Raw genomic sequence first — 12,117 nt, 5'->3', positions numbered from 1 at the left:
AGCCTAATTCTGCACAGTCATAATCTCCATGAATGTCAGACTGGATTATCACTTACAGAAAATGCTACAGTATGTACAGCTTATGTCTGTTTTAGATAAAAAAAAACAAAGAGAGATATGGCAGGGACAGTGTTTAGACTGATAAAAAAGAAAAAATTTGTGATGGGCAAGACAGATGGATACTGACAGAAAGATGCAAATAGATAGTTATAAATAGATTCACAGATAGGCCCAACATGACAGAGCAGCATCACACTGGGGTGCTTGTCAATGACTGGAGAAATAACATTCACAGCTCTGGAACGATGAAATAGGTGAAAGCATCAGAGGAAGTGTCAAGGAAACTTGAACTATTCATTAGTTTGGGTTTTATAACAGGATTGGCAACAGGGGACAAGAAGAGTGAGTGAGTGTGTGTTGAAGTACCTGTAATAAAGTGTTTTCACGTTGAAGTAATTGTGCCATTAAAAGAAATACAGCATATTAAGGCCACTAAATTGACTGTCAATGACAAAAGGAATCCTTTCATGGATGACGTTTTCAGGATGTTCGTATCTTTACATGTGAAAGGGCACGTATAGGCCAGTTTAAGCACTGTACATTTCCAATGCCAGCTTCCTTACCAATCCCTTCTCTCTCTTTCTAAGAATAGAACTCTGGTTCAACATAAAGAACATGCTGTTCCATAAAACTGAATACATGCATATATACTGTTCCTGACGCTGACTGCCGCTCACGTGTGTCTGTGCATGACTGATGTATTATGGATAAAGCAATCCACAGTTGTTTTTGGGAATGGTCAGCCTGTGCCTGCTTACCTGTATTCCACAATGTGACATTCACTGGCTTTACACAAGAGTAGGACAGATTTAGACCGTATGTTAATTCCATGAATGGAATATGGCAGTAGCTTTAGCAGGGCAACAGGAGCACATGAAGCAGAGTTGTAGGCTCCAGTACAGCTTCTTAGAAGCTTATAGGATGAGTACTATTTTGTATAAACTTTCAGACTCAGATATATCACAAAAACATAAGGATGCAGCTTCTGCTAGCTGCCAGATGTTATATTTTCACCTACAAAATATAAATGATCTGCATTAATATACATATACTCAACTGTATGACGCATGCATCTCTCTTGTACTGAATCATGTTGTGGAGCTTGTGGGGATTTAGAGTCCAAAGTCATAGATACTACACAATAGAGCAATAAGATGTTTTGGGGTAATTTTGTGCCAATTCCAGTAATACACGGAGACATGGGCTGGGTTCCAGGATGTGTATGACAGAAATGCAGAATGATTCAGTTGTGGACTCATGGTAGAGAATAGAATGAATGAAAAAGCATTTATATGGAGCAGATTACATAGTTCTCCCTAGTAAAAAGAGTTTTATTCATTTATTGAGGCATTGGACATGGTGTAAATTTTACAGGAATAATTTAAAGTACTGCAATGTTAACTCCATTAAAGATAGATATACTGAAATATGAAGGAAAATATTTTTTGTGTATTATCAAAACCAAAATTAAGTACATATATGCAGATGAAATCTAATTTTGGACCAGAATTATGTTACATCACATCTACAGAGAAGTAGTGTTTTTCCTCAGGCCAATGAAATTGGTATAAATTTTTAGTATAAATCAAGAGGTTGCAATTTGAGCAAACCCTTAAGTTTACTGTAGCTAATGAGAATATTATCTGAAGAACTTTCAAGAGCAGTATAACGCAGAGCAAGAGCTAAGCTAACAATCAATTCTCCACTTGGTGTAATCAAGCTGCCCACATCCAACCTCAGAATGACAAAAGAAGGCAAGGTAAAACAAAGAAATGGAAATGAAAGACTCCATCACTCCTTGTTAGGTAAAAAGCTCTCCAAACCAGACTACATGAATAAATTGTCAAGTTCCCCCCACCACCATATATAAACCACCATGGCTCTGTCTAAGTAACTGAATCTCCCATTAAAGAGTGTTCAGATGTAGGAAACTACAAACCTCTGTTCCACAGTTGGAGGATACAGGATAGTGAGTGTAACACCTGTTTACTGGCAAACTCAACTTGATTTTTCTATGATGCAAAAACAGGATTTTGAGCAGGAAATACAGAAAAATCAAGACTCTTGAATCAATGCATAGGCCAAGTTTTGGGCTGTTGATGTTTTTAAGCTTCAAACAAAGCTCTTCACAAAGATGGGAACAAACAACAGCAAAACCAGTTGCTCTCTTTTTTGTTTTTCTCATGAATAGTCCACCTAATTCTTCTACCTGGTTTCTCAATTATAAGCAAAGCCTTGATCAGAAACTGTAAAGACAACAGCGACATTTTGTTGTGTCTTTTTTTAAATCTTACCTCTGCTGGCTCGGTCCACATGTGCCAGATCATCAATAAATTTCATCACATTTGGAAATTCCTCCTCGCAAATGTGTGCCAGAAAGTGAAGTAATGTGGTCTTCTGATCTGCAGATTTTGTGTCCTTTAGCTGGAGTAAAACACAAAAATAGTTAATTGACAATGCTCCACAATGTGCTCAAAATTCATACATACATTTATAGAAGAGTGAACAATTTAGGATTGTTATTATTACTACTTGTCGTGGACGACATGTAAGCCATCCGTGCTGGTGGGAAAACTAAATCACTTGACATCTGCTGCACTGCAAGTCCAAAGGATGTATAAAACAGAGAAGACAAGGTTTTAAGAAGAGAGGTATTAATAGATAGATTGGATCATCCAAACCAAATCAAACCAAGTCTGAATTGTCTATTTGTCAAAAATCATGTTTTGTTTTTTTAATATTATACCACACGGCAATGTATTTTGTTTTTTATAAATTAAATATGACACTGAGGAATATGTCAACGCTGTGTATAGTGGTGAATATTCTTTGCCATTTTTTGAAAAGGAAAAAGATGACAGATCGACTATGTGACCACATCTGTAGGCATTTTGATTGTGCTCAAATTCATTATGCAGCAATGGTGCTTGATGTTGTTTTATCTCCATTCAACAAATGCAATACTTTTCCAATTTCTCTACTATATCTATCACTGGCATCATTCTCTTACTCTTTAATTCTGAGATGTCTCAGAGTCCCCGGCAATCATCCCTCCTGCCGAGTGAATTTCTGAATATCTCTACGCGATTCTTTGGTAGGCAGCATTGAGCTGCCCCCCACTGAGATTAATCAGATTTGTATTATATTCTCCAATCAAACATTCCGATCTCCCTTTCTGTCTTTGTTTCCTGTTTTTATTGCAACATCTAGTTTCTAATAACAACAACAACAACAACAACAACAGGTACTTCTCTGAATAAAGATGACAGTAATCACAGCTGACAATGTAAACATTCCGTTTTTGCCAGTTGGGCTTGGTGCAATTTTCTTGTGCTGTGGACTGTGCCGTGGAATTAAGTTGTCAAACTCTGAGCGGCACTGAGGTGATGTCTTCCTTTGTACAAAAAGCGTCTGACGTCAACTTGCACCTTAGTTCCAGATCAGCACGGCGCATAACGCACAGTGGATGGAACAGTTATAAATGTGCCGAACACAAGCCTGTTACTGACTCCTATTGGTTAATTATAACGCTGTCATGGTAATTAACTAATCCATCATGTGCGTGTTAAGTCATGGCTGTTTATGCATAGGCACTGGTGTTTAAATGAACATAACTCCAACAGGGCAGAGAGGTGGCAGTGATAAATGACTTTCACGGTTGTTACTGTGGAAACTGTGGAGTCTGTCAATAGTTGTAACGTAACCACAGGAGGAGACACCACTAAGATTTCACTATGTTGTCATCATGAAATCTTGAGTTTGAATCATTTACTATGTTTGTATTCTTAGCTTACGTGTACCTCTGCAGGCCATATGCCCATTATAATAATAGTAAAAAAAGAAATGGTCCCAGGGCACAGCAGCTTGGATTGATGCTTGCTGATGATGAAATGGATTGGGATCAATAAATATAAGCTATCTCACTCAATTTGAAAACAGCCCCAAAAGATTACCATGAAGCAAAATTTCTGCTGTATTTCAAACCAAAGCATGCACTGACAGAAATCAGATTCTAAAATAGGTATGCCCCTATTTAGTACCTGTCTTAAACATTAAATGGTAAAAGGGTCGTTGATGGCAGGGTTGAAGTTATAAACTCACCTTACAGAGAGAACTCAGGTCAAAGCCATATGACTGGGCGTTTCTCGAACCTGCATTCATGTAATTCCCCAGGAGCAGGACGAGCTCCAGCAGCTGGCCAAAGGCACGGCTCTTCCTGACTTCATCACAGGCGGCATTAACAGACATGATATCTGGACGGAGGTTGTTCACCTGCTCCTCAAACTGTACCCGGAAGAGGATGTGGCTGAGGCGAGGACGCAGCCGCTTTACACTGCTCATCTGCAAGTGGAAAACAAAAGAAAAACATGAAGAAACACAAATACGTGTGAAAAGGGAGAGTTAAAAAAGAAAGTGAATGGAAAAAGAATGAGGGGATAATCAATCTTTTAAAAAGGTACAGCAGCACTCATGCCACCATCTCACATCGATTCAATGTAAATTAAAACAAATGTATGCAAACGAGATGCTGAAAACTGTTAGGAGGCAGGAGTAATAGATGCTGGCATTGATCTGATTTGGGGCTGGGGTCTGGTAAGTTAATTGTGGAGTTACTGTCCATACAGGGCAGACAACAGAGAGGTGGAATATACAATAGGCTGCCTTGGATTACCCATTTCATACAATTAGAGAAAATTGGAAAATATTGCATTGGGCCTGAGGCTTGCCCACAACACTGATTGTGTATGTGTGCGGGGTTGGATGAAGGGGCACAGGTTCCAATTGTCTATTTGACACAGCAGCTGGCTGTGCGGTTTGATATCGTCCATCAAAGGCTTAATTACAGCTTCTGTAATGTTATCAAATTACTGTTTCAGAGGCAGTGTCTGCATATGCAAAAGGGAAACCAGCCAGGAGGAAGGGATTACCGGAATTAAGAAACACTCAGGTACATAAATATCCACACAAATGTCAAAATGTAGCTCAGAGATCAGATAAATGATGTCATAAGGAAAGTCTACATGAATCAAGGTAGTCACAACATGAAATTAAGGCAGAAAATGTGTGGTAAAATTAAAAATTCCACACCACCCCGCATCAAAACAAACCGAGCCAAGTAAATATTTTGACAACTTGTGATTAATATCCCTATGGAGCGTCAACCACAATTTTAAATTTTAAATGAAAGACTCAATTTCAAAGAAGTGCCAATCATAGGAACTGTGTCTAGAGTTGAGCCAGCAGGATGCACATGCTGGTAAACAGACATGATGGCTGTAAATCAGCCGCAAAACCCATGCAGTAACAGCCGCTCTCCTATGAGGGAAGTAGTGTAACAGTATGCAAATATAAAGAGGTCTATTGGAAGCATGAGCGGGTCATTTTTATAAAAGTTTTGTCACACAAAAATATTTAACTTATTTGTGAACCCACACAAAGAGCCCTTTAGTTTTGTGTTCAAGGCTCCCTTGTCTTGTTTCTCCCCCTTTAAGTATAATAACATTTATTGATTAGAAATGGCGAGGTGGTGCACCGCCATCTATAAATGTTCAAAGTGAATAGTAGAACCCAGGAAAAGAAAAGAAAGATGATCACAAAGAAAATTAAAAAATCCCTTTGAACCACAAAGGCGTCTGAAAGGTCCTCCTTGGAATTACATACAGCCCCCATTCCCTTAGATGTTTTCTTCTTTTATAAATTAAATCTTGTTTTTTTGGGTTTATTTTAAAAAAGGCATATTCAACGAGAATGCCCTACTGCAACTAGAATCACAAGAAGCTACTTTTAATGAAATAAAATGAAAATGCAAGACGTACGTGATTATCACCGCTTTAAAAAGAGGAAGAGAAACTAGTCCATGGGGTAGACATGTCTGTTTTGTCCTACCATGTACTGCACAAAGTACATCAAATGTGCTGCACCCCACAGGCGTAAGTCTGGATAAACCTCATTTGAAAAGTCTTTAAGAAAATTATGCAGACATAATTAGGTGGCAGCGCATAAATTAGTGTCATCCACAGGTGTATTTTCATTCCTCTTGAGGCTTAGAAAGATAACATTTTAAAAAGCTGAGGATTAGGATATCCATATGCGAGTTTGTGTGTGTGTGTGTGTGTGTGTGTGTGTGTGTGTGTGTGTATGTAAGATTTGGAAGAAAAGAAAAAGTGATGGGATAGTAAATATAATACAAAAACAAGACAAGAACTTTACTGTACTGTGTTTAATAATACTCTTAACTCTACATGTGTGTGTGTGTGTGTGTGTGTGTTTATACGCACCACAACTCCAAACTGCTCAGGCTCTGACAAATTTGCGTACTCATTTTCATACTTGGCCAAAGCGTTGAGCTGATCCTGCTCTGGCAAGTGCTTCACAAGGTTCTTCAAAGACAATGACAGGAGAAGGAGTGAAAAACAGAGAAAACACAGATAGAACCAGTCGCAAGGAAGATAAAGATAATCATTCGACAGCTTCTATCTAACTTAGGTGAGGAGTTTCTAAAAACATGCTGAAATTGGAAATGCTTTATAGTCTTCCCTCTTATATCTTGAGTGCTACTGTGAAAGTTGGGAATGGGGTCACACAGTAGGATGGGAAACAGTGGACCAGCATTTTGGGACCCCGGGGGGCTTCCCCAACCACTCTACATGTCTTTAACAGAGGTGGAAGAGGATTACCACTGTGTTCCTATAGGCACCCTGTGAGAGGCACTCAGGGAATATTGGGTAGAGAACCCCATCTGCATGCCATCCAGTCCCTGTATTGTAGGTGTGTGAGCATGGACTGTATGGCTGGGGGGGTTGGAAGGTTTGGCTCTGCCAGGGCTGCCCTTTGTTACTGAGTCTCTTCATTATTGAGAATTTCTAGTAGAAGCCTAGAGGATGAGGGGGGTCAGCTTTGTTGACCTAAGGATTCCAATTCTGCCTTTCACAGATGACCTTTGGACCTCCTCTGACTCTGAGACTATGTTCCACAGCCAGGAAGAGGGTGGATTGTCCCACATGGTGGTTTATTGGTTCCAGAGGGAAGAGATTGACAGTCAGATCCACAGAACTGCAGATGCTGAACAGCTCCGCTGTGGTGCAGACAAAGCCAAGTCAGAGGGTGAGGCTCGCTGCTACTCCTCAACATTGAGTGGAGCCAGTTGGGGCATCTGGTAGGGATGACTGACAGATGCTCTGGGGAGGTGTTTTGTTCATCCAAAAGAAGACCCCCAAGGCAGACCAAGGAAAAACTGGGGAGCTTACATCTATTTGCTGGCCTGGGAATGCTGGCTGGGGAGCAGAATGTCTGGGCCTCCCTGCTGAGGGGATCAAGCGTCGGAATTCAGGACGTTTTATTTCCATTCACTCTGTTGGATTTTCTACACAAATTGACTTGTGTGTTCTTAACCCAAAATTTAGTGACTATCTATCACAGCCACATGGTTTAATGTCTTCATCCACTGTACAATCAATCTTCAGGCAGAGAGCATCCCCCACTACCCACCCACGTTCATGGCTAGAATAAGCTTTTAGAAGCAATGCTGTATACTTTAAACTTTAAAAGTTGACACACTGACATGTCTCCTGCTGTGCTGCTGTCACTGCTGGAGCTTTATATACATAGACACACACACACATATATATATATATATATATAATCGAACATGAATGCTTTCAGACATTGCCTGTCAAGAAAAAGCGGAAACTAAGTCTATGTTTTTCCAATGTAGACAGTTATGCAAAACTATTCTGTGTACATGCCTCAGAGATATTTGTGAATGAACATCTGACATCATTGGAAATAGACAGTATATAGTTCGTAATTTTAAATTTGTCTTTGATGCATTCTCTTGAGAAACGTCAAACACCGCGTTAGCAGGAAGATAATACAGACCTCTCTACAGGGGAAAACTCACTGACTTGACATTCCACACAAGATGTGCCTGAATTTTTGTCACATTTTTGAAAAGTTTTCCCAAAAACTTGTGCTTGTAACTTTACATTTGGTTCCTGACAATGGATAAATCCTACCAAATGTTGCTTGCGATGAATAGAGCATACAAACATGCTCTCATATTGTGTATTGCTATACTTCTCATGAGTGTACATTAACTGCAAGTTATCTCTGTAATGTGTATAAATACATAAACTGTTAAGCATTGTCCATAGACTCAAAAAGGGCCTTTCCCTTCTAAAACAATCCAATTCTTCAAGCTAATTCATTAAGCCACATTTTAATATTTGAGCTAATTAAAAATAACATTTAGCCGGCAACATCACTGTTCCAAAGCAATTGAAATTAAATTGAAATTTTCTTAATGATGCTCAGGGCCAGGATTAATAAACCTGTTTCTATAACATGTTTTTTTTTGTCGATGTAATATAAAAGAATCTTTCAGTGGTCGTTCATTATCTTCAAAATGGAATTACAAGTTATTGATGCACTGAAATGTTGAAATTACAGCCAATTAAATAAATGCACTTAAGAGTAATAATGCTCTGAGTGGGACTATAACAGTGTAAAAAACAAACTGCCTGCTCATGATCACAAGTATGTCCCCCTCAGCCCTGTTTTTTTTTTTTTTTTCCCATCTCAGACACAATCCTGTGGTCAATGTAAGAGAGCTGATGCAATAATGTCAGGCAGTTGTGAACTAGCTCTCATTTTTTACAGCTTTATGCAAATCTTGCTGTACCTGGATCATAGGTTCGGTGAGTTGGTCCTCATCCACCTCCACAATCATCCGACGAATTTCATAGTAAGGCATCCGGAAAGATCCCAGGAAAATGGCTGCAGAGAAACATATAAAAGGATTTTGATTCCCTAAAGCAGATTTGCTGATTAAAAAATAACAGCAAATGATATTGTTAAAAAAATAAACCAAAACATGCCTCTGATGACTAATTATTCATAGACAATGACAGAGCCTGCTTAGGGGATAATGATTACATCAGTCAATAGTCAACATGTAAAAATTCCTAAAATAATCAGATACAATGAGGAACACAATGATACTCAATATAAAATGATCAGTAAACATGCATAGTTCAATATGCGCTTCTTTAAATCTTTCTCTCCCTCCAGGCATATATAGAATTACATGTTTTGCAACTATTCTCTCCCCCTTGGTACCATCTGAATGAGCCTTGTAAATCAGTGTGCTGGAATGAGAAAAAACCCATGGAGTATCTCGCCGTGCCGAAGTTTGGAGATTTTGGCGGTGTCATATTTCACATCTTTGCTCAGATGCTTTATGTAACCTGTAAGCTTCATGAAAACATCTGCCAAAGAGTTTTGCCTGCTGGGTAAGGAACTTTTCTGGATGTTTCATAAGTATAACACAAACATTTACACTTTTGTAATAAAAAAATGGGTATGTCTTTTTCTGCAACCCCAATATAGTTACAATGCCAATTTGGAAAATTAGAAAATGTGCAAGATAACCTAAACATGGAATATTTACAGGTATGGCATTAATTATCGAATTCTAATTTCTAATTATCATTTCTATCTGCCTAGTTGAATCGAGATGGTGTTAATGACCACAAATCATATTGAAATACAAAAATCTACAATACTGCAGTACCCCTTTGTATCTAGAGGAGGCCCAGCAAAGATTTAAAGCAAAACCCTGAGCAGTGATGAAAAAATAGGGGGGCCAAGTTGTCAATCATGGCCTTCATTTTACTTTCAAAGATATCAAATGAGTATTCACAGAAGCTGTCAGTTAAACCTTTCATGATGAAACCTATCTGATTATTTGAGTAGTATTTTGACTTTCTTCTTGAACAAAATATATAACATAGGAAACCACGAGGGAAGGATTATGAGGGCTTATTCTACTGCAGATGACCTGAAGGGTAATCATAATCATTTTCTGATGTCTGAAGAGTTCCCATGTAGTCTCTTTTTATTTAAATCTTACAATAGAATAACTACAACAACACATCCTGGTTACAGCTTAGACTTCCAGTTTATACAAGAAAAGATGTAGACTGTGAGGCACTAAAGTCACGAAGGACAGATAAACGCAAGACACACAGATGTATATTATAAACCTAATCCATGGAAGAGGAAGTGGGCTGAAGGACATAAATACTTACAGAGATTCTGTGCAATCTTGGGATCGAGCACCTTGAGCGCTTTAATTCTCTTCTTAATGGATTTCTTGTCCTCCAGATCCTCCTCTTCTTTTTTGACTGAAGGACACAGACACAATCGGTAATTTGTACCAGCCAAAAGAAGACGCGCTGCTGTGATATACATTAAACAGAGATAGCACGATTCAGGTAGGGCATTATTATGATTTAACGGTCCGTTAATGCAGATAACCCAGTTGCTTTTTTTATTGCGAATGTGTTGTCTGTGCCAAGTCCCTCTTTTTCACACTGGACAGTTGGACACTTTATATAATTGTTTTGGTGGGACGATGTGTTGAATTTAATGCTGCTACAAAACAGGATTGGGGGTTTGAAGGGGAGTGGGAGCAGTACAGCTGTTCACCTCTACACGGCACGTACAATAACCAGGTTATAAGTGAAAGTAAACCTGGTCATGGATCCACTGGGGCAGCTCGTTAGGATGCTGTTAAATGTTGCAGAATGATGAAATCTGGGCTACAAGCAACAAAACACACACAATACAGTACACAGCATATAGACACACAAGTGCAAAAGCCTCTTGAGCCATACTCACAAGGGAGTTCATGGTTGGTTTTAATTATTTAGGAGACCAGATTAAGGGAACCAAAATGTGCACCCCAGGAGTACAGTTGGTAATTGTGGGATGTTGTAATTACCGCGAACACAGCGAGACAAAGATTTCTGTCCTCATGAGCTTGGACTTCATACGAATGGACACGATTACAAAATTTAGGGAAAAAAACATTGAGAAGATGGGATCCAGAGAAAGATGTGACCAGACATGCAATCGACTGTAAACAAGAAATCACAAGCGCGATCACTCATTGAACCATTCTTGGACTTACGTGGCTCTTCTGCTGGTGCACTTTCCTCACAGTCTTTCAGTGTGTGAGAGTGGAGAAAAGAAAAGATAGAAAAGGAAGGACAGCGTAAAACACATACAGTACCGAGATGAATGGGAGTAAAGGAAAGGTATAAAAACACAGGTCTATAAGGCAGCACCTGGTCATTAGTTTAGATCTTAAATGAGTTAGATGAGTAATAGCAAGTACTCCAGATTCCTTCCACAGTGCAGGAACATGAATAGGAGGATAGGCAAATTGACAACTCTAAATTGAGCTTAATGTCAATGTGATTGTCTCTGTATGGTAGCCTGTGATGAGCTGCGACTTGCCTGGGCGCCTGACCTAAACACTCTACCCAAAACTCTAAAAGTGCCAGGACTGAAACTGCCAGTCTTAAGAGAAATGCCCCGTTACATGGCACAGAAAATACCACGATCGCAAATTCCAACAAGAAAGCAAACCTTTGTTTAATAAAATATGGTTTTGGATGCAATATAAAAGGCTTAACATGGCCAACCTACAGCTTTTGTGCATTAGGCGTATTGATCTATTGCAGCATCAGAAAATGGCATTCTTTTTTCTGCTTCTCTGTCTGGCAAATACAGAAATGTGAAGCCTTATTCTGCTCCTTTTGATGTGCACATAAAGATGTTGACTTGGCTGTTGAGTTTGAATTATCACAAAGAGGTGCAACAGGTGCCTCCATCTCTGCTGTACGGTAAATTCGGTTCAGTCGTGGATACTGTCCGTGCACATAAACCCATATTCCACCTCAAGCAGCTGCCTCAGGTGTTATCAGTTAAATCAGCTAATTAGACAGCTCCCCTCTGGCATCAAGGCCTCGTCCTCTCCGGCCTTAATACCGCTCTCCTTCGGGGAACCGCCGCTTATAATATATCAGCCAATTAAAATGTCCCATAGGGGGTCAGAGGTCATTGGATAATCAATCAGGGGAGCGGCAAACGTTGTAGTTATCAGATTTTACCATCACCCAGGAAGCGGGCAAGATAAGAGTACACTTGTGAGTCTGCCATCACAGGGAAAGGAGACATTGTCAGGTACAGCGTGTTGAACATGTGAAATAG

At 39.4% G+C, this 12,117-nt stretch overlaps 1 protein-coding gene across 8 annotated transcripts in view; it reads right to left on the bottom strand.

Annotated features, from left to right (window-relative positions):
- LOC130519559 (protein diaphanous homolog 3-like) overlaps nucleotides 1-12,117 on the bottom strand; it is an 83,785-nt gene that overhangs the window by 43,679 nt on the left and 27,989 nt on the right. For 6 of the 8 annotated variants that reach the window (XM_057023121.1, XM_057023104.1, XM_057023142.1 and 3 more), the window contains 6 exons: nucleotides 11,033-11,065; nucleotides 10,149-10,244; nucleotides 8,741-8,835; nucleotides 6,339-6,440; nucleotides 4,162-4,401; nucleotides 2,355-2,484 (listed from right to left, as the gene is read on the bottom strand). In XM_057023121.1, coding sequence (XP_056879101.1) covers nucleotides 2,355-2,484; nucleotides 4,162-4,401; nucleotides 6,339-6,440; nucleotides 8,741-8,835; nucleotides 10,149-10,244; nucleotides 11,033-11,065 — 696 coding nt within the window. The remainder of the gene's footprint in view (nucleotides 1-2,354; nucleotides 2,485-4,161; nucleotides 4,402-6,338; nucleotides 6,441-8,740; nucleotides 8,836-10,148; nucleotides 10,245-11,032; nucleotides 11,066-12,117) is intronic. The other 2 variants (XM_057023130.1, XM_057023143.1) reach the window with 1 other exon arrangement.

This window comes from Takifugu flavidus, chromosome 2 (genome assembly GCF_003711565.1).
Source record: "Takifugu flavidus isolate HTHZ2018 chromosome 2, ASM371156v2, whole genome shotgun sequence".
Taxonomy (NCBI): Eukaryota; Metazoa; Chordata; class Actinopteri; order Tetraodontiformes; family Tetraodontidae; genus Takifugu; species Takifugu flavidus.
This window is presented reverse-complemented; position numbering and strand designations above follow the sequence as displayed.